This window comes from Python bivittatus, unplaced genomic scaffold (assembly GCF_059951505.1).
Source record: "Python bivittatus isolate LINGU-HERP-01145 unplaced genomic scaffold, Pbiv_v1 ctg000840_np1212, whole genome shotgun sequence".
Lineage (NCBI taxonomy): Eukaryota > Metazoa > Chordata > Lepidosauria > Squamata > Pythonidae > Python > Python bivittatus.
Genome location: NW_028277113.1, coordinates 15,300,125 through 15,323,250, shown reverse-complemented (window position 1 = coordinate 15,323,250; position 23,126 = coordinate 15,300,125). Strand labels below are relative to the sequence as shown.

General features: G+C 42.3%; 1 protein-coding gene across 2 annotated transcripts; it reads left to right on the top strand.

Annotated features, from left to right (window-relative positions):
- On the top strand, positions 1-22,393 carry TFAP2A (transcription factor AP-2 alpha). Of its 2 annotated transcripts, XM_007431134.3 has the most exons (8): positions 141-206; positions 4,281-4,307; positions 5,589-6,023; positions 9,510-9,561; positions 12,279-12,510; positions 14,327-14,445; positions 18,136-18,277; positions 20,411-22,393. In XM_007431134.3, the coding sequence occupies exons 1-8, from the start codon at positions 156-158 to the stop codon at positions 20,697-20,699; spliced, it is 1,347 nt and encodes a 448-aa protein (XP_007431196.1). In that variant the 5' UTR covers positions 141-155; the 3' UTR covers positions 20,700-22,393. The 2 variants fall into 2 exon arrangements, with proteins under 2 accessions (XP_007431197.1, XP_007431196.1); XM_007431135.3 differs by lacking the exon at positions 4,281-4,307 and having other exon boundaries at positions 1-206.
- Positions 22,394-23,126: the final 733 nt, after the last annotated feature.

Here is a 23,126-nt window from a genome sequence, read left to right as displayed (position 1 = left end):
GCAGGCAGGGCAAACTGCCTCGTCCTCTCTCTCTCTCTCTCTCTCTTCCTCCCTCTTTCTTTCTTTCTTTCTTTCTCTCTCTCTCTCTCTCTTTCTTTCTTTCCTTCTTTCTTTCTCCCCTCTCTCTCGCCCCTTGCCTCTCGCCACGCCAATCCATGAAAATGCTCTGGAAACTGACGGATAATATCAAGTATGAGGAATGTGAGGTAAGCGCTTTCCGGCGACTGGGGCATCCAGGAAAGAGGATCCCTTCCTCCCGCCCCCGTCTCTCTCTTCCCCCCCCAAAAGAGAGAGAGAGAGAGCGAAAGAAAGAAAGAAAGAAAGAAAAAGAAAAGAAAGAGAAAAGAAAGAGAAGGAGAAAAGAAAGAGAAAAGAAAGAGAAAAGAAAAGAAAAGAGAAAAATTCCCAGCTGCGATTGGAAAACACCTTGCAGCAGCCAACGAAGCTTTGGGAGACCAACTTCTTCACTTGGCAAATGGGGAGACGAGGGCGGGTGGAATCGAAAAGGGGCAGGCGGAGGCTACACGCCTGTGCGGGGGTGGTTTAGAAAAAAACGACCTTTGCCGAAGCACACCGGGAGGGGAGAAAGAAAATACATCCACACGGATCTTCCTGCAAAGACCTCCGTATCCCAAGAGCTACAGGGAAAGGGTCGAGAAGATGGAATGGATGAGCAAAATGAATGAGGAAGAGGAAAGGCATCACAAGACAAAATTAAAATGTATTTTAGTCAGTACAGGGGTTCCCAAGATCTCCTAAAGAGATCCATCTCAGCGCTCTCAAAACTTGGATCCACAGGTCTGGTGTTGCACACTTGAGAGACATTTATCTGGTCTGAACAGTTGTCATTTCTGCATCAAATCTTCTCTGGTGCTACATCTTCCTTGTTCCTCTCAGCCCTTTGATTAGAATTAGATGAGGAGCAGGAAGAAGAGGAGGATGGCGTTGATGAAGGCGGTGTGGCTTTAAGCTTGCTTTTTAAACTCAAAAGCGCAGCCTCGTAGGGCATGGCTGGTGGGAGATGCTCAGAGTAATTCAGATGGTGTGGAGGGCAGGCAGAGATGGAGAAGTATTGCCTAAGTATGGTGCCAGAAACAATCTGTTGGTAAATTTGCGTCCACAGGGTGCCTCGGTGATAGATCTTGCACAGTAATATTATGATAGTAGAGGAAAGAGTATTATATGAAGAGATAGATATTTGGATAAGTGGAAAGTGTTTATGAAAAGGCAGAACATGGACCACTTGAATAGAAGTAGGGTTGCTAATTCAATAATCGCATATCTTCTATGTGTTCCTAGAAAGATGTAGAGTTAAATGCTAGTGTGTTCTCTTTGTGATTGCAAGAATGATGCTATCTTTACTTGGGTTTGAGTCTTCCAAATTCTTTTGGTTCTTTGTTTCCATCCCAATCCTACCTTTAGGTGTGCAGTACAAACATGAGCGCGTACACACAATTTTGCCTTCATTAATTCTATATACACACACACTAGAATCCAGCAAGTGCCAGTTTGGAAGATTAATTAAGAAAACCAGCATCGGTTGGTGTGGAGATTTATGGCTCCTTTGGAGGGGTGAGTCTGTCTACAAATGTCAGAAACGCGTGCAGGACAAGCTCTCTCTTTCACTGAATGTGTGAATCGAGAAGGTTGTGCGGTTCTTTCTTCCCCACAGTTGTTTTCGGGTGAAACGTTTCCTTCCTCGCAGTTGACCGGAACAGTAGGGGGGGCCTGTGGATTGCCTTACAAAAGCCGTGTGTGGGATTTCCACGTGTGTGGCTTCACTCTCAGGTGATACACCAAGAGATCCAGAGGCTTCTGAGGCTGGCTGGAGAGGGGTTTGGGGCGGCGCGCAGGGCTGATATTTGGCTAGGACAGCAGGCTTGCAGAATGCCTGTCCCCAAGAGCCAGCACCAAAAACTAGCAAGCACGGCTTGAAATTGACCTGGGCTACTGGAAGCTGCCTTATTTTCCCATTTACTTGGGAATAACTGCACAGAGCCTCATGGCTTGTATTTCTAGGTAAGTATGCCCAAGAGCCGAAAACAAATCACCCTGATTATACTGTATTTTATTTATTTATTTTAAGTTGGGTCACAGGGCAGCTTTGGAAAACTTGCAACTGTTTTGACTGGAACTGAATTTGCTTCCACGTTTTGCTAAACATGATGAACATTGGAGTGCACCTTTACTTGCCTCCATTCTTAATTTTTCCATCAGTTTCTGAATTAAAAAAAAAAAAATAGAATAGCTGGGGGAACCTCGAGAGTAGCTTCAGAAGGTGGTGGAGGGCAAGCAGCTTGCAACGATGAAGGGGCTGGGTTTTTTCATGCCTCTGGTGAGGTGTGCTCCAGGAGTTGTGCCGAGGCCTGCTCGCTCGGCGGCAAAATGCCTGTTGTTATGATAAGCTGGCAGGAAAAGTGGAGCAGGCCTGTCATTTCCCCGGATTCGCTGGCTGCGAGCTGCCCAGCCAGTTGGACGGGTTGGGCCCAGCCTGGGAGCCCGAGCTTGTCAGGGCCAGTAAAGCGGCAGTCGCCTCCCTTTTTTCCCCTTCCCTCCCCCCCTTTCTTCGCCACCTTCTTCCCCGATCCTCAGTCCCAAAGGGGGAAGGCTCCTCTGGGCTCCCAGGAGGTGGAGAAGAGCTCCAGAGCCCCGATTCCTTGGGGACGGAGCGCCTGGGGAGACGGGATCCCACACGCCTAGGAGGGAGGGACCAGCCCTTCTCCCCTGCTCAGGGCTCCGGCCAGGGCCCGCAGGGCTGGCGCTGCCTCCTCCTCCGGGCCCTCAAGTCATGGACCTGACGCAGCAGGACGCCGCCGGAGCGGAACTGCCGGGCCCGCCTGAACACAGGCAGCTGAAAGCCGGGGGCACCAAGCCGGAACCAGAGGGCGGCACCTCTGGGGCCAAGAGGGGGGCCGGAGCCCAGCAGTTGCTAGCCCTGTCCTTTGAGGCGCCTGACTTCGCCCAGCCGCCGCCACCGCCGCCCGAGGTGCGCCTTTCCTTTCCTTGAGCTTGGTTCCTAGCGCGACTCCTCCTCTGCTCTGCTGCCCCTTTGCCCGGAAACTCCTTAACTCCTTCTCTGCTCTCTCCCATTCTCCATTCTTTCCTCTCTGCTTTCTTTTCTCTTCTCCCTCCTTCTCCAAGTTTTTCAACGTTACCTCCCCTCCAGTTTCCTTCTGCTCTTTATTTGCTATGCCTCCTGCTTTCCAGGGGCCAACATCTTCCTTCCTTCCTTCCTTCCTTCCTTCCTTCCTTCCTTCCTTCCTTCCTTCCTTCCTTCCTTCCTTCCTTCCTTCCTTCCTTCCTTCCTTCCTTCCTTCCCTCCCTCCCCTCTAGTGCCCTTTCCCATCCCTCCTCTTTCCTCTCCAGATCCCTTTCCCATCCACTCTCCCTGTGCCTTCTCCCGTTCTCCCCTGCTCTGCCTGCCTTGGCTTGCCTTGCTCCCACCCGTTTGCTCTCCCTGGCTGTCTTTCTCTTTCACTTCTGCCTGCCCTGCAACCTTTTAAAATGTTGCCCCTTTCCTGTGATTCGTCAGACGCAGCAACGGCATGACTCCCCCCCCCCCGCTTCCCTTTTTGTCTCTCTCCCGCTCCCCCCACCTCTGATTAGATACACTGCTTCTTCATTCAATGGACGTCATTTAGAACAGCCTCTGCCTTGAGTTGCTTCCTCGCTTCACGCTCGATTTCCAGCCATTCTTCCCTTATTAAGTATTCGTGTAATATTAATAGTCATGAATATCTGCTATTAGGAGTCTTAAGGAAAGCAAGCTGCAGATTCCTCTCCCTCTCTCTCTCTCTCTCTCCCTCTCTCTCTCATTTAGGAACTCACGTGCGGCAGTAAAAGGAGGGAGAGAGAGAGAGAGAGAGAGAGGTGGGGACCAACGCACACACACGCACACATGCACACCACCCGCAAACGGATTAAGGAACACACACGCGCGCGCACACCGACTCAACTTTGAATCGTGAACTCTCACGCCAGGATCCGGCTCTCGCCTCCGCTGCTGCAGAACGTCGGGCATTCGGTTGTGGACTGATGGATTATAGGCGCGCTTGCCCAGTGCTTGCGGACAAGCCTGGGCGTTGGGGACTCGGGGTGGTCTAAACCCGGGCTTCTTCCATTGTGTGTGTGAGAGAGAGCGCTTGTGTGCAAGAAGGAGAAAGAGAGAGAGGGACAGAGCAAGAGCACAGCTAGGAAGAGGGCGAGCGAGCGAGACCTAAAGAGCACACTTTTCTCTGCCTTTTTTCCTGCCCTGACTTGGTCCCCCCGAATCCGCGCAGATGTTAGTTCACAGTTTCTCAGCGATGGTGAGTGGCTTTAGACTTCTCTATCTGGGATGGGTGGTGGGAACCTTGTCACCATCATGCTTTTCCTCGTCTTCAGGGTGGGGGTGGTCGGCTGGCGGGGTGTCACATCCTGCCAAACCCTCTCCTCTGGGTCTCCCTCTCCTTGTTTGAAAAAGCTTCTTATTCATTACTTTGGCTGCTTCAAGTAAACTACAAAAGGCTAGCCATGCTTCCACACCCGTCCATTGTGTTTTGTTTTGCTTTGCGTTTCCCCTCCCCTTCCGATTGGGTTTCACCTCTTCTTTCCGCTCTTGTCCTTTCCCGGGTTAATAACGCTCCTCGGGAGACTAAAGTCCAAGGCATTTAACGGCACCTTTCTTATTCCCCACTAATCCCCCCCCCCAACTTCCATTTGGATGGCTGTTAATTTCCTTGAGACGTACCTGCGGGCTATAATTTCATAATTTACCAAGTCCCAGTTGTACAGAAGCTAAACCTTTTGCGTTTTCCTCCTCTGGCTTTATCTTTATGTTTCCAAATTGTTTCTCTTAATTTTGCTGTCTTGTTATTTACGTAAAATATAATTTGCATGTACACACGTATGGATGTGTGTATGTGTGTGTACATTTACACGTGCACATACATACGATACCTGTTATGTGTCTTGTATTATATTATGATTTAATTTTAATCAGTGAAATAGCACATTGTCCATTTTGGTTCCTCCCCCCTTGTTAGATTTGTAAATGCTGGCTTACCAGAATACTTACATTTAAGTATTTTTTCCCCAAACACTGATCTTTTTAATGGCATTTTTGGTGACATTTTCCGGGGAAAAGGAGGACTAAAGCAGCAATGATACACTTTCACTTTTTTAGAGCAAGGAAAGAGTATTTGTTTGCTCACTTCTTTTTGACAATGGTGCCCGTAGGCTTTTTAAAAACAAAGGTTACACACACCCACATACAAGCACACATACAGAATACACACCATTCCTCTCGAAAGAAAATCTTCTGGATCTGCTCTCCGTATGAGCATTTTGTTCATTTTTTCACTGGAGCTTTTTCTTCCGTTGTTAACTATAATTTGCGCAGCTCCATTTAGATGATGTTGATTTCTGCCAGACGGGAATATCTAGAAGGCTGCTTCTGCGTCTTCTTTGAGCGCATATATTGTATCTCATAGTTCTACGGGGTGATAAGCATTTGGCCTATCCCACAGTTTGATTTTGACCGTCTCCTCCTCCTTCTCTTTCTCTGTCTCTGGTCTCCCTGTCCCCTTTCTCGTGTTCTTATTCATCAGGACCGCCACGATGCTACCAGCAACGGGACAGCCCGGCTACCCCAGCTGGGGACTGTGGGTCAGTCCCCCTACACCAGCGCACCTCCGCTCTCACATACACCGAACGCTGACTTTCAGCCCCCCTATTTCCCACCTCCATATCAGCCCATTTACCCGCAGTCTCAAGACCCGTATTCCCACGTTAACGATCCGTATAGCTTGAACCCTCTTCACGCCCAGCCTCAGCCCCAGCACCCGGGCTGGCCGGGACAGAGGCAAAACCAGGACACGGGGCTTTTGCATACGCACCGCGGACTTCCCCACCAGCTCTCCGGTTTGGATCCCCGAAGGGATTACCGGCGGCATGAAGATCTCTTGCACGGACCTCACGGCTTGAGCTCAGGACTAGGAGACATTCCCATTCACTCGATACCTCACTCGCTGGAAGACGTGCCGGTAAGGAGACCCGTGAGGCGGGGAGGCGGCTTCCTGTCGGCTCCTTTTTTCGTCTCGCCCCGCCACGCTTCTTCTCCTTCTTCCTCTCCCCCGCTCCCCACCAGTGGATGGGAATTACAGTGTGCATTTCAAGCCCCCAGCATACCATCCATGAAGGCAAGCAGCAATTGTGTACCTTGGTTGGCAACCAGAGTTGAACTGTCCCCCGCCAATGTCTTCGTTGCTAATGCTCGATACAAAAAAACAGCTCTTTGCTTTTGTTGATGGGGAGTGGAGGAGCCGAGGGAGAAAGAGGGAGGGAGGGAGGGAGGGAGGGAGGAAGGAAGGAAGGAAGGAAGGAAGGAAGGAAGGAAGGAAGGAAGGAAGGAAGGAAGGAGAGAGACATCACGATCAGAATAGCCCTGACTGGTGTCATTGGCCATGCTACCTTGCTGATGCTCCGTGACAAAGCGGGGTGACTCTTGGGAAGGCTGTGTCATCCTCAGACAGCCTGGCCTTCAGTCGGACTCTCGCTGGCTTGAAAAAGAAAGCGAAGCTGACCCAAAGCTTCCTTCCCACTTCGGAGATGGTTGTTGGGAAGGTGGGAAGGAAGAGGAGGAAGAAAAGAGAGAATCTCTCTGAATTGCAATTCTTCGGATTGCAAACATGGCGTAGGAAATGGTATAGGCCCTCCACCCAGACAGAGGGAAAAAGAACAATGTGCTGCTGTTGCTGTTGTTATTATATTTAAGAAATCAAAATTAATAGTGCTTTGTGCTAATTCCAGACAGTTGGAGGGGAAAGGGAACTGGGCAATAACAATGCAAGGCTTGTCCTATTTTAACTAAGATTTTGGAGTGCCTTAAATGTGTTCTAGCTTTGGTCTGGATCTTAGCTGCAAATATAATCTGAAAAGAAAACTGTTCTCTCCTCCCATCCTTAACGGCCTGGAGCACTTTATAACCAGGGGCAAGCACCTTCTGAGTCTGAATGCAAAAGAGGAGTGACTCTCAAAAAACTCTCCTACTGAATCCAGAATTTAAACAAACCAGTAATTTCACGCCTGATTCTAGCGCTGGTTATACTGGGTAGAAAACATATGTGGGCGAGGGAAAAGGAAGTTTCTAATATTAGCCTAGGATTTGTTTTGGTTCCTCTTACTAAAATGTCACCGCAGATTACTGGATCAAATATTATCATGGTATGTTCACTGACAGTTTAATGATTTCCAATTTTATGTTGCAACGATAATTTTGCGATGGGTTCATCTAAGACAGCAATTTTCCCATCCGTTTTATTCGATTCCCTTTCAGTAATCCATATTTGGAGAGAACGCGGGAATTCATTACAACCCAACTATCTTATCCCCCCCCCCCCGAAGAAAATTGCGCTTAGGTTTTGTTTTGTAATAAAGCCATGCCTTACTTAAAGTATCCATGTCTCTGTGGGAATTGGGGAGCTTAAAACACACATACACCAGCCAGTTTTCTTTTCATTCGAAAGAAAACAACAGCAAGGAAACCGGGTTTGGAACTAGGGTTTCTTGGAAAAACGCTCCGTTTGAATCAGCAAAATCTACTTTTAAGTGAAAGCAGTTGCACTGAAATCAAGGGGAACTTCCAATGGCATATTTTTTTTAGGTATCAGGTTGCAGACAGTTTGATTTTGCTGGGGTTTCAGTTGCGGTGAGAATTGCGTGTGCAATTTTTTTTTTAAAATAATAAATACAGGTTATTTTACTATCCGAGCAGCTAAGAGATCTCTGGCCCATTTTAAGAAAGACTGTTGTCAGGTAGTTTTAAAAAACACTTAACAGGAACACCTCCCTCTTTATTGGGGGTCGGCTATTCCCAAAGCCGGTAAATCTGATCCGTTTTAAGGGAGGGCATTGATCTTAGAGGGAGGCAAGCGGCGTCACGTTAGGGTGCGTGCTTTGACAATGGAATAGTGAGCGGCCTTGCAAAGACACCTTCGTGGACACGGAGCGAGGAGGCTAATAAAGTTCCTTGAAAATAATTTTGATCATAGGAAAGGCCATTTAAAATTTTTCCCCTGCTGCCGCAGTTAGTCATTGATATAAGGACGGCAGCTTGGTACGGAAGACATGCTAAGTTGAGGGCGAGAATTATTTAAACATAAGTATCTCGGCGGGATTTTAAAACCTAGCAGTCGGTGGTTTGCGTAGACCCTGTGTAGGTGAAAAAATCAGACAAATAAAAACGTTATGCCCCACTACATTTTCTTTATAGGTTTAGGGCTGTTTGCTTGAAGGGATATTTCCCCATATAGTAAAAAAAAAATCCAAAGAAAACGGCAGCCATAGTCATTTCTGAACATTTCTCAATTTAATTATGCTCAAATCCAGAAGCACTTTAGGCAAGTTACAAATGAGAGCATTGAGTACAATAAAACCTGTAATAAAGCAACTTCGTACCATCCACCCGGAATCATTGAGATCAGGCACAATTAACAGGAGCATAAATCCAAGGCAGAATGGAAAATGTTAGACTTGGTATTATTGTTGGACGGAGACTAGAGAGGGAAAGGAAGGGGGCTTGGGGGTCTCCATAGGAGCATGTGTGCGCGCGCGCGCACCTGCGCTAAATAGTAGTGCCGAAGTTCGGTAGCGCGAGGGGAAATTCTCTAGCTCAGCAGCGTTAGTGCTAATTTGTAAACACAGACAGACACATTAGATTGACTGTCAGTTTGGGAATTAGAAAACACGATTTTCATTTTACTTTCTAATCACGTCTGAAATTCAAGCGCGCGCCACACCCGCGTGCACGGAGTACCAAGCCTTCCAGAGGAGAATTTAAAAGCAGCGGCAAACGCTGCCTGGGACCAGAGGGGAGCCAGAATTGCTACGGGTCTCAGAAGCTCAGAGGGAGTTGGTTATCTTCCCTTCCTCTAACACGTGCACTGGAATGGATTTTTCTTCATTCCTGCCACTGGCTATGGCTTTCTGGACATTTCTCCCTGTACTCTCTATCCAGAGGTGGCACAAAAACATTCTTCTAGAATCTTATTACTGTGTTAACCACTGTTTAAAAATAACACAAAAGGATACGAAAGCTGTCCCCTAAAATGCTTATTTCAGAGTAAGTGGCATTGATAGAAATTCAGCTTAAGGCAACATGCATTAAGAAGCACTGCAAGATGGATAATGTATACACGTGTACTTAGGAGTTACCCTATTAATGCGGAGGGCCTGAATTATGAGTATGTTCAGGCATTCTGAACTGAAGGTAATTCCTTTTGAAATCAGTGGGACCTACTTCTGAGTAGATGCCACTAAAGATGGGCTCTCCCCAAACCTAGCCATTTCTGCTTTCCAAAGGAACCCAGTATTTACTTTTTAAATTCTAAAAGGTCAATATATGGAAATGAAACATTATCCTGTTTTTAAAAACACCAATCTAGTTAAGATATGGAGAAAGAAAGAGCTTCGCAGGTTTCTCTTGGTGTGTTTATAGAAATTCATATCCTTCTGTATTGCTTTTGTTGCAGCACGTAGAGGACCCCGGTATTAACATCCCAGATCAAACTGTAATTAAGAAAGGTAAGCCACTTCTTTAGCATTCCAAGCATGTCCTCACAAGCTTGATACTGAAGCTGAGAGAACTTACTAAAGCTATTGTTTCTCTCCCCTGCCCCCTCCCCGTAATTTACAACAGAGCTGAAAATGGAAAACGAAATTGACAATCTTGGTTGATAACCCTCTTTCACTTAATCGCAGCCTCTGTATATGTATGATTATATTATCGAGCTAAACAGACCCATGTTTTAGCTGTTCCTAATGACATTGTGGTTCAGAACTGACTTCTAATTTCTCTAGTTGCCTTGAAAGTATGTTTCATTACCTAAGAAAGCGCCAATCCTGTTCAGCCCCCCCCCCCACTCTCCCCCCCCGGCCTCCATCCCTCCTCCCCGGCTTCAGGTTGAGGAGATTGTTCTGGATTGTTTACATCAGAGGGCTTTGTTGTAACAAGCGAGCAAGGATGGCGGAAGGGCCCTCGCTCGCTTAGTGTGCTCTCTGCAACGGGGGCTGCGGCTCGCTTTCCGTGCGATTTCAGCCGCTTCCACCTAATGTCTTGCTGCACTTGTTTTTTGCCTGGAAGACAGCGTCCTCTCCTCTCCTCTCCCAAACCGTGTGCGGCTTCGGGATTTCGTTGTTGTTTAAAGGTGTTCGCGATGTTGGCAGCGGAGCAGAATGGTTGGCTTTACTTTTAAACCCTGTTCAGGGAAATGCTGGATTATGACCATTTGATAGGAAAGGTTTGGGAATGGATCTGTATTTCCGTTTGCTCTAGTGGAGTGACTGGCTCTCTTAGACATTATCAGGGTCTTGTGCTCTACAAAACGGTTCTCCCTTGAAAACCTCAGCGCTACACAATGAAAGCTAAAATTTCACCCCTCCTCCCAGTCTGGAGAGTCTTTGTCACGTCAAATTAGATGTGCAAGGAATAAATCTTAAAGTGATGCTCTTTCCAAGTCGACATGATAATTGGCTCTTTTATTAGTAATCTCAAGAGTTCGTTTAACTCCTATTGTCTCTATTAGCCTCCCCAGAGCTATTAATGTCACAAGTGATCTATCCAAAACCTAGATATCCCTCCTCCACGCTCCACCCTTTAACATTTGGATTAGACCTACTAAAGTGAAAATGCAAAGTATACGAGCGTAGGATGAAGGACAAGAGGAATAAACAGATGCTGATAAAAGAGTAAATATTTATAGTGTAACCAGGTTGGGACGTTAATGCCTCCAAACGTCCATTGCCTCCAAACAAGACTGCCCTTATTTTTCAGTGATGTTAGCCAAGCTGGAACATGCAAAAAGGTTTGGGAGAATTTTATCCTTGTCCTGCATGTTTTTCAACAATGCCCTGGAACTTTCTGTCATTTGGGGAAAAAAAGAAGGCTGTGTCAAGGAAGTTTCTTTCTTTTCTTCTGGAGAAGCAGATGGTAGTAAGGAGCTAGGCAAAAAAATGTGTCCATTTCTCTTTATTTTGTTTGGGGACGATTGTTATTTAAAGAAAAGATTGTACAGTTATCTTAGAAAACAGTAATGAAAATACCTCTTTGGTGCCTCTCTTTCCAATATAAAAAGTTGCAATTGCAGAAATTGTGACATCTAATCCAATTACTTTGAAACTATTCAATTGGAAGTAGTAGGAGCTACTCTAGTACAAATTAAGCCCATAGTCATGTAGCTTGTAGCATTACATTCTCCAAAACAAGCTAAAGGTATATTAGGTGGACATCCTTTATAAATATTAGTAGCAGTGAATATGTCTCCTTCCTGTAATCTTTTCAGTATTCTTAACGCTTTAATACCGTGTATCCTCAATCCTACTAGCGAACTCAATAGGTCTCCGTTGCTGTTGCTACTAGAATAACTTAGGACAGGAGAGGCAATTTTAACCCCACCTCTTCTCCCCGCCCCGTGGAAAATACTTAATTTTGATCCAATCCCGATTTAGACTGGTCCTTCATTGGGGGCTGGGAACTAACCAATCCAGATGCTTAGACTTGTTTGTGTGCTTCTGCCTGAAAAGCTTCGCTTACTTTTTAAATTAGCCAAAGTACATAGGGCTAGACTAGATTTTTAAGCAAGGTTTTGTAACTCCCTTGAGCTTTCCCTTTCTCTCTCATTTTTCCTCTCAAAAAGTGAAAATTTAAAATTGGGGTTCTCTCCAAGGGTCAACTGTGGCTAAGTCAAGTAATGTAGTCATTACCAGGTTACTGCGTGGAAATTAGCAGCAAGCAAAGAGCCTGTGGCTTGTATTCCACCCCCCCCCCCTCCCAGCCTGTAAGCGTGTGTTTCCAATTTTTCTTTTCCTTCTCCCAGAGTCGATGCTGCAGACAGTATGGAAGATGCGTACACGCGGGAGGAGGGTCTGGGGTGAATGATACTGCCCAGGCTAAGCCGTTCTCGGTTCTTGGCCTTTAAAGCAAAAAGACGGACGAAGAGGAAAGGAAGGGGCCGCCAGCCTTGGGCTTACCCCTTGGCACTTATTCCAAAAGCCAGCCCCCCCCCCCGCGCCGTTATTCTCGTTGTTGCCCATCTGCCATCATCTCTCAGCCACCTTTCCTGGCTTGTTTTCATCCCCTTCCCCCACTCCTGTCATCGCCCACGCCTCCCCCCACGTTTCCCAAGCCTGCCGCCCCACCATCGCCTTAGGCTGCCAGCAGCTGCTAATCCCTTCAGCATTTGTGCACTAACGCGGCTCTGCCTTCCCTCGGCCTCCCTTCTTCCTTCTTCCCCCCTCTGCAGGCCCCGTGTCCCTCTCCAAGTCTAACGCCAACGCCGTCTCCTCCATTCCCATCAACAAGGACGCGCTCTTCGGCGGCGTGGTGAATCCCAACGAGGTCTTCTGTTCGGTGCCCGGCCGCCTGTCTCTACTCAGCTCCACCTCCAAATACAAAGTCACCGTGGCAGAAGTGCAGAGGCGCCTGTCCCCGCCGGAGTGCCTCAACGCGTCTCTGCTGGGCGGAGTGCTTCGGAGGTGAGGCGGCCCGACCAATCGGGGCTTTCAGACGTGCGAGAGAGAACTGGGGAGGGACGCCCCCATCTTTCTGCCCTGGATTCGGTGCGAGGCAATTTGGCGGGAAGGGAGGCCATTGGCAGAGAGGGTATGCACGTGGTTGCGGTGTTCAGCCTCAGCCAATCATCTCTTTCCCAAAAGGCTCCAGGTCCCACCTCTCCTCCTCCCGTCTATTGTTTAATTTCTTACAGAGGAGGTACTACACCACGCTTTGCCCCAGTGCAATCCTCACCCTCTTTCTCCAGAGCTGCTTTTCCTATCTACAGAAGGCAGCTGTTGTTATTAGGAGGAGGAACAAGCCTTTCTTCCCAATATCCAAATGCTCTTTCGTCTATTGTCTGCTGCAATATTCTGGTCTCCTTCAGACCTTGCTGATTTTAACTTCTGCTCCACATTTTTTAAAAGAAAAAAAGCCCATTTGTTTTGTTTTGCACTTCATTGTGCTTTTCATGGCTTATTCTTCATGTTTATTTTTCACAATAAGGGTTAATAACAGATTTTGAAAAGAAAGGACTGCTGATAGTACTCTTCTGTTAAGTATTTCCTCATAAAAGTTTCCTCACCTTAATTTCTTCAGTGACCATTTCCTCTTGTTTAAAAATTTGGTGGAATTAATGGGAATATATCAACTCCATGTTTTGAGATCAGAGCCATAACCCTTCAACATTTCCCTTTAAAAATGACTCTAGGATCTTTAATAAACTGGTTTTACCATTCCCTTCAAGTCTCTAAATCTTGCATTTGAGTTTCAGGTCTTGTTTTAGAATAGACAATATGAAAGAAGCTACCTATATTTCAATATTAAATCTGCACATGAAATAAAATGACAGTATTAACAAGCCATTTCAAAGGATTGTGATTAAAAAGTTTACAAAGTATGAATTACAAAAGTATTTACTGAAAATGCAGTGACAATTAGAATTAGAATTAATTAGCATTAATTACAGTTTTCATTGCTGTCATTATTATCTGCAGCCTGGACCACCATACAGCACAGAATCACATATCTGTGGAAATTAGGCTGCATTCTGTTCGAAGCAGGCAGTGTGTCCTGTTAATGGAACCAACTCCTATAGTCAACATCAGCAATCATAGGAAGGACCCTTTAGTGTAGCAAGGTCACTCATCCTAGCATAGTTTGTTGAAAGCTCATACGCACCAGCTGAGGGCACTGCCAGCATTACTTTCCTGAGGAAAGCCAGAGCAAGAGGGGAGTTTGACTAGGAATACAGTTATGAGAAAGTCATTTTTTAAAAAATCCCCATACTCTTGTGCAAGATAGGAATTATTTTTCCCGTTTAATCTGTATACCAGATTGAATGTGGTATCTATAATGAAAGACAAATGATGACTGTAAATCTTACATAATGCAAGGAAATCTGGCCAAAACACATCCCTATTGGTTCACAAATGTATAAAAAAAACCCTCTCAGTGGCTGTATGTTTGATCAAAATATATAAGCATATTTTATAACATCCTGAGTATAATTGGTGTCCACATATGATTTGCTGCTGATATTATAATATAAAAGATTTAACTATCTGTTTTAATTGTATAGTTATTTTAGTAAATTATATATTTCAGTGAATATTGTACAGTTGTGTATAACTGTACTTACATGGCCCAAATTTAATATTTTCAAAATTAAACTTACTACATATATTTTTAATAAGCATTTATAAAATAGATTTGTAGCAAAGTATCTGAAAGAGTTGGAGTATGAACCTGAAGGTACTTGTGTGTTAAGTGCTGTTCTTTTTTTAATGTGTGGAACAGGGCAAAATCAAAAAATGGAGGGAGATCTTTGAGAGAAAAACTGGACAAAATAGGATTAAATTTGCCAGCCGGGAGACGTAAAGCTGCTAATGTTACCCTGCTGACATCACTAGTGGAGGGTAAGTGATGGCTTTTTGGCAGTAGGAAAGGCATTATTTGGAAAATGTTGTTTCTTTTTTGTTAGCGGAGGAAAACAAACCTTGTGGAGCCTGGAATGTTTATGCATGTTATTTAATTTAAATTATTATTGGTCATTTTGACCCTTTCCTCTTGTACTTTTTTAAAAAGGGGAATCAAACTTGCCCCCCCCCAGCCAAAATCCATTGATGTCAAAACATTGGAACTGGCTTTATTGATATTTGTTTGGATTTAAACCCTTGCAATGCATTTCATATTGAAATCATATTTGATTTGGCTAAATCTCAATGACATGAATGTAACTAAGTTGGCATATACTGTAATGCTTCACTTTAACTGGATTGCTGGTTGATCGATCACTTGCATTAAAAAAGTAGGACTGAAAACATTAACAGAGTAAACATAATTAATGGGTTAATTTATTAATCACTGATTGACATGCTGGATTTTAATTGGATTTTAATCAGTGTAGTCCCAAGTGAAAGAGGCAAAATAGTGATGTGTACAATTATTGTATATATCTCTAACAGGGATTTGGGTTATGATGATTTTCCATACAATGTATGACTTGACTGAGCTACTTATTCAAAAGAAACTGCTGCTCTTAACAGCATTTCAATATTTAATAGATTAATTATCATACTAAGAAATGTAATTGGGCTACAATTTACAAACTAGTAGAATTAGAAAAAGTAGTTATGCTGAAGATTATCAGTCCATTTACCTCAATAAGATGGTTGCTCCCTGAATGTATATTATTGTAAATATGTTTAAGGAATGAATGGATTTAATATTTACAAATACATTAAATGCAAATACTTCAGTTATATTCTGCACTTTACAGAAGTTCCAATGATAAGTCCTATGAAATTAATTTAGATTGAAAATCAGGTTAAATATGAACAATGTTACTCACTGCAAATTCTAGAGCCTTCCCTTTGAAGTCCATAGTTTTGTTCTGTTATTCCTGCTGAAGTGAATATAGCTTAACAAACTCAAAATCACTCCTTAGTTGTAGACAGTATAACACCAAATCTAGAGAATCATTAAGAATGTAAGGAGGAACTCTGAGAGCAAGTCCCTGTTAACTGCTATATCAGTAAATGCTTTAAAAACACTGTCATGAGGTGAAAATGTTAATTGTTTCATTAATAGTTGGCTATAGTGAATCCCAAATAAACATTGTGTACCTTTGATTTTATTTTTATCCCATTCAGCTCTATCTTTATTTTCTAGTGTCTTCAGAGTTGAACAGAGTATGTGTATGCATATATATATATATATTGGCCTACCAAGCAAACATATAAACAGTGTTCAGAGAAAAGAACTTATAAAAAGCACTATATCTGTCCTTGGTTCTTATGCTTGATAATGGGGCAACAGACCCAGAACTATTGGCAGCATTACCAACCACTAAGGAGATACCATCTTCGCTAGTTGCTTCAGAAACAACCGAACTAACTATATGAGTAATTTTAGACAAACAGGGAGGAAAAGAAATCTTGTTTAGAAATGAGATCAGGAATGCTTTTTTGTTTATTTTTATTTGGTACATAAAAAGCATGCTGCATTAATGTGCTGTAGCAGGTAGGCTGGAAGATCATTTATTGGACCCAACAACACTTAAGATCATTTTCCAGTGCTCAGGATCTCATTCTTTGCAGTATTAGTAAGCATTAAAAAGTTAGATCCTGCAGCTACCCAAAGATACAACTCTGCTACTTTAAGCTACATACCAGCAGCTTATTTATATTTAAATCATTCTGACATCTGCATCTGAGAAATACAGAATCTTAACTTCTTGAATTAGTTTGGGAATCCTTGACCTAAATCATGATTTAATAGTGTCCTAAGCCTTGCAGCAAGCTTCTGAACAACTCTTTGATTGTTATCATTAAGGAATATAGGAATGCTTTATTTTTCTTCTATTTTAACTGTGAAAAGAGGATGGGTGAATGTACTGTTTGAACATTAAGAAGACAAAAGGGAGGTCACGTATCTTCCTTTATGTTAAAATAGTTATAAAGTTTATAATGAGGAAAAAGAAATGCAAGGGGCATGCTAAATTGAGAATTACTTTGTAGCAGCTATTGACCCAAGGAAGTTGACACAGAGTGTCCTACGCATGCAGTCTTCACTAGGTTTTAATTTTGAGGTCTTTAACCTTGATTTTGGTTATGTAGAGTGAATTTTAAGTCATTCTTCATGCCAGGTTAGCTTTAGTTTTGCTTACTATCAGCTAATAGCCCTCTTTTGCTCTTTTTTTTGCTTGCTTTCCTTTTTTTTTAAGTTCAAAGAAGTGAAGCTACAGCATTATAAAAACGCCAGCCGCCACTGAGAGACCATCAAGAGTCTTGTCATTAATAACTAGTGTATTTACATGCCACGAGCAACTAATGGGTAATCAAGGAAAGCAAAAGAAAGTTTACAAGTAGCTGAAGAAAAAAAGGATAGGGGAGGAAAAAGGGGGAAGGGGGAAAAGTGATAAATGCTAATACTATTGTGATGTTAGGGAATAGTCTAAACGTTTAATAAAATCTATAATTTCAAAAGAGTGATTTTTAAAAAATGGCCAGGGTTTGATTATCATATTACAATGGAGAGAAACATAGGAATAAGGCTAATGAATAGATAACTAATAATAGTGGCTGATTTTTTCCCTCTCAAGAGATAATAGATGATTGTTTGGTTGTGGTTCTTACGCGATGAGGCCGTTTCCAAAGTCCTGTTATTGTTTATGATCCGCTCCATTTTATGGAAACAAGCGCCGTGGACTGAGGCTTTGAAGCTCTAATTGGCGCATGCGTTCTTCCGGACCTAGAGCTAATGGCAGGAAGCCCTGCGGTGAAAACCAACTGGTTCAGGAAATTAAAACCAAAGATTTGAAAATCAACAAAACAGACAGTCTCAGTGGAATGACCCTAAAATTCTTATGGTTAATCGTTTGAAAAAGGGGGGAGAGGAAGGGAAGGAAGGATAATTATATGCGATCAAGTTAAATTTTAATTTTAACTTAACTATTTAATGCAGTCTATGGGGGGGGGGTTGAAATAGTGATCAATGATCAGTATTAATCTCTAGGAACAGAATAATTATATGTTTGGTATGTTTCTCTTTTCTGTGTATATACATAATTTATTCCCATAATGTAATATAAACTGAAAGCACAAATAGAAACATAATTAAACTTTACAAAGCAGAGATAAAATACTTGGAACACTTTTGTTAGTGTATTAAACAAAACGTCTTAAATATATTGCAATATAATTTAGGACTGAAGGCTGATTACATCTATGACTTTGAGTTGCCTAATCAGTATCCCACCGCCCGAAAGCATATTTTAGGATCAGAATTAACATGTGCATAGTTTGATTTAAAACAATGCATTTGACACTCCCCCCCCCGCCCCCCGTAGCAACTTATTACCTTCAGGAAATTTCATTTGCACACTGAGATATTAGTCTTTGCTAAAGCAGCGTCTCACTACTAGATTGTAAATCTGCCAGTTAATCTTAATTGGTTGAATACCACGTGAAGAATCCAAAGATGCACCCAGGAAAGTCTAATAACAAATCCCATAGATGGAGATGGAGCAAGTTCCCTGTGTTCCTGTCCCCCGCTTGAGCTCTGGGTATTGATTAAGTATGTATTTCCACCCAACTGCATTTCAGGAGAAGCTGTGCATCTCGCGAGAGATTTTGGTTACGTCTGTGAAACAGAATTTCCTGCCAAAGCAGTAGCTGAATTTCTCAACCGACAACATTCCGATCCAAACGAGCAAGTCACAAGAAAAAACATGCTACTAGCGACGAAGTAAGACTTTTACCTCTGTGGAATATCCCTAAGGAAGGATTTTGTTTGTTATGTTTGGTTGTGTGTTTCCTCTGGTGCATTTGCGTTTGTTGGAGGGATATGTCATTCTCTGTACCTGCATGATTGCCCTGACGTGGTAACTACATAGTATACATTCCTCGTCGAGGGGAAACATTATTGCCAGTGATGCTACTGCCGAAATCAAGCAGAGGAATGAGAATGATCCTTTCCCCCTCCCTGGAATGGTGCTCCTAGAGGCGTGCGTTTCAGTTTATGCATTCAAAAAGAAAGAACATGGCACATTATAATGGCAAGCCTCTGCAGATTTATCAAAGAGTAAGCCCCGTTAAATATAGTGGGATTTATTTTGAAAATTGTAGACAAGATTGCATAGTTACGTGGGAGTAAGTAAATTGATCTCAATGGAACTTACATCCTGAATAAAAATGCTCAAGATTGATTAACTGTGAATCAGGTATTAAAAGTATTTCACTTCTAAGCAACTAAAATGCCAGTGGGGTTTATTTTAAGAGAAGGACTCTAGGGATAACTTAATAGAAAAGATATTCAATATTCAGGTTAGGTGGTGGGGGAAGAGGAGAGGGAACTCTCAATTATTGTAAATGATGTGTTTGCTGGAAATTAAAATACTTTACCCCTCATAGTTGTTAATTACAGATGGTGATTCACCAAAGAACAGTGGGCCAGAGGGCACCCAGTTATTGGAAGACGTATACAGCTGAAATATGTCTTAATACTGGTTTTTAGAAACTCAACTGCTGTCATATATATGCTCCTGGCTTTTCCCCTCCACAGACAGTTTACTTACTGATATGAATCTAATTTCTGAGTGGATCCTTTCTTTTCCAATGCTGTGGTGTCCTACACAAACACTCCTGCATCTTTTTAATGCCACCAAATCTTCTATGAAATGAGAGTTCTGGGACTGATAAGCTAAGGAAGTAGCTCAAAGAACTGCTCACCTCCTATACTTGAGCTTCCTTTTGTCCATAAAATTAACTCTCACACTTTATTGAAAATAAAATGTTGCCAATTTGCTGGCTAAGAATAATGGAAGTTTTCATAAACACACGTAGAGGATCCTAAATGAAAAAAAGAAAAGGAAAAAGTAGTAGATGTGTTACTGAGGTCAATGCAACTTACTTTCAAAGAAAACTATAAACTTATGATGATTCTAGGTGTAAAAAATAACTGTTGACTTAAACCAGAAGAATAGACGTGGATGTTAATTACAGAATTTTTAAAAAAAAGTTTGATGGGGGAAACAATGGGTATTACTCTGAAGGACAGAGGAAGGAAGGGGGAGATGTATTTTGTATCAAGGAGAAACATGCATGCTTGTGTGATTTATGTAGAACTTTCTGACATTTTTGATGTGATTATGAAGATAATGATGTGAATGTATATGAGAGGAAAGAGTTAAATTAAAACAAAGAGATGTATTGAGTGTGACAGAGAACCCTTATATATTTGAAATCAGCATTAGTAAATAAATGTGAGAGCATTTTGGGATGGATAATACATCTGAAGTTTTTAGGAAAATGATGCAAGCTGTTGTTACGATAATTATTGATACAGTAGTAGCTTAGCATTATATTTTCCACACAGTCAGTAACAATAAATGTTATCCTTGGGATGAAATAAAGACACAGTCCTCATTTTCTGACACATAACTTAAGGGATTAGTAGCACCCTATAGGTGTGTAATGTGCACGCAAAGAGAGATAAATGTGGGGAGAAGAAAAAGATTCTAGATGCCATAAGATAAGAGGGGGATCCTGTGTAAAAATGCATCTATGTGTTGGAAAGCAAAAGGGAAAATATTGCTCCTGGAAGAAGTGTGTATGAATCAGTGCAGGGGATAAGCCAGGGAGATGAGAGAAAGAGAAAGGCTGTCACTGATGTAGATATTTCTATACAGGGCATCATAGGCGCACAGAGAGAGAGAGAGAGAGAGAGAGAGAGAGAGAGAGAGAGAGAGAGAGTCTAAAAGGAGAGATTCTGTGTATGCATGACTTTGCTCTGGAGGCACTGACTTCTTGCTTGCCCGCTTGCTGACAAGACTGGCTTATTTTCCTCCCTCCCTTTCTCTCTGCTCCATTTATGCTGCAGACAGATCTGTAAGGAGTTCACCGACCTGCTGGCTCAGGATCGATCTCCACTGGGGAACTCTCGGCCCACCCCCATTCTGGAGCCGGGCATCCAGAGCTGCCTGACCCACTTCAACCTCATCTCTCACGGCTTTGGCAGCCCTGCTGTGTGCGCCGCAGTCACTGCCCTGCAGAACTATCTCACCGAGGCGCTCAAGGCCATGGACAAAATGTACCTCAGCAACAATCCTAATAGTCACACAGATAACAGCACCAAAAGCGGCGACAAAGAAGAGAAGCACAGAAAATGAGGATTTTCTTCTTGCAGCCCCGACCCAACCAGCCAGCCTGGCCCTCCCTCCCCTTCCTCCTCACCCTGAGGCTACGGCCAGAGAAGCTCAGAAATCTGTCCCAGCCTATTCACACAGAAGGACCGGGAAATTCACATACCCCCACCCTGTCCTCAGTCCTCTTTCTTCTTCCCTCCCTCTCTCCCTCCACCACTTCCCAGTTCATTTCCAGTTGCTACCCAGTCTGGAGCCTGAGAAAACAAAGGAGGCGATCAAGCCATCCTAGGAGGAAAAGGAAAAAAAATTCTTTTTGTCGTCTGTGTGAACTTTTATTATTTTTAACAAAAATAAATAAACAGTGATAAAAATAAAGCAGAACTTTTTTTCTAAAAAAAGAGAAAGAACTAAATTTAAAGGTTAATAATTAATTAAATGTGGAAAAAACAAAAAACAAATGAGCTTCATTGGACTGGATCACCACCTTCCCTTATACAAACTTCCGTTTAAGATTGTAGCCATATTTAAACAAAACAAAACAAAACAAAACAGGAAAGAAAGGATGATGATGATGATCATGATGATGATGACATTTTATCAGTATTGTGAATAAACTTGAACACAAACCACATGCAGTTCCATGTCATGTCTTCAGTTTTAGAACCTCTCTTCTGCCAAGGTAAAGCGACTAATTTGAACTTTCTTATGGTGACACCGATTCATAGTGCTTCTATAAGGGAATCAGTGTTCATGTATGTATATATTTATTTATGTGTAATTTAATGGGAATTGTAAATATGGTGAGTCTGTTTGAAGCTTTTTTATTATTTATCTGGTGATCTCGTTTACCTCTTGTTTAGTGGGTTTTTAAGTCTTTTCCATCTTAGTTCCATCACTGTGGTTCATAGTTACTTATTTAGAAAATGGGAGGGGAGTTTTTTAGGGGGAGGGTGGGGTGGTATTTTCTGGGATTCATCACTTCAGCCCTGTTGTAGCATGTTATAAAAAGGCGACAATAAAGCAGCTAAGCGATTGAAGTAACTCGGATTTTTACAAATATATTATTAATATGATATTTAGTTTCACATTGATAAAGGAAGAGAAACCAACCATCCAACCCAGACCAATCACCACTACCACCATTTCCACTGAAATAACGTAGGTTCCCCTTCCCAAAAAAGTTGTTTCCCACATCTTAGGAATTTTTAACAACACTTTGTATGTTGTGGCTTTAAAAAAAAAAGTTTATATCCAGGGTCTTTCTACTGAAAGCATAATCAGAGCAATAAATTGATATTGTCTATTCAGATAAAGAATTGGGGATCTTCACTTCCCTCTCCCCTTTTTCATTTTGAGTTGCCTTTTGGTTCAAAGAACTTCCATACATTGGGGACCACCTGGTATCCTCTATTTCCACCGGCCATATTGGAAGCAGTTACAGTTGTATTGTATTGAGTTGTGCTGGCAGTAGTTTCCATGCCTGTCAATGTATCATAGTCCTTTGTTGCCCAGATAAATAAATATTTGATACGCTTTATGTCGATTTTTTTTATTCAGTGGCTGTCTTTACCCAGGCGTATTTTTGTTCTTGGCAGTATTTTTTATTCAGTATGGTTACAGTAATTGAGTTTAACTCTCCCTTGACAATTGCTCTTTGCAATAAGCAGCTGAACCCATTGTTTCCCTCAAGTATAATAAAAACTTACTTTCAAGTTGGAGTTCAGAGCAGGGTATCATTTAGATATTCCACTGAGTCTGTATTCAGACAAATTACACAATAAAACACAATGTACTCTTTTGGATTAAAAAAATATTGTACTGTTAAAGAAATGGCATTTCAGTTTCCTTTAACTGAAAGGTAATTTTATTTTTTAAAAATAAAGTTTTATTTTATTTATTTATCTTTAGGTTTTGTTCTTGCTTCATAATTATATATCAGGGCTACCCATTTTAAATGTTTGACATAATATGACTTGCTTTTTAATCCTCAGTGCCATTTAAAAGATGGGGAAGAGATTTATACCTGACTGAGAATTATGAGTAACTGTATGCATATTCACATACAAATGTTCATATAGAACACAATTTTTAAAAAAAAAATCAATTGTATGTAAATGAGATAAGTTTTCATATTGGGGAAAATAAGTCATCATACTCATCTTGGTTGACTGACATATACTTCAGATTTATTTTAGGTTTGATAATTTTATGAATGTGTATATGTCACACTACTGTAAATATTTAAATATATATATGATAATAGTTTTTCCAATATTTTGGATGAGGAAGACCTTATGTTCAAATGATAAATGTTTTGAATTATAACCAAGGCAACTCAAACATTTAGACAGGCATAAAATATTTTATTCTCTTATTGGCCAGCTATTACTTCCAGAGAATGTGGATATCCATTTGGAAGAGATGTTAACATATTTTGTACATCAGAAATTG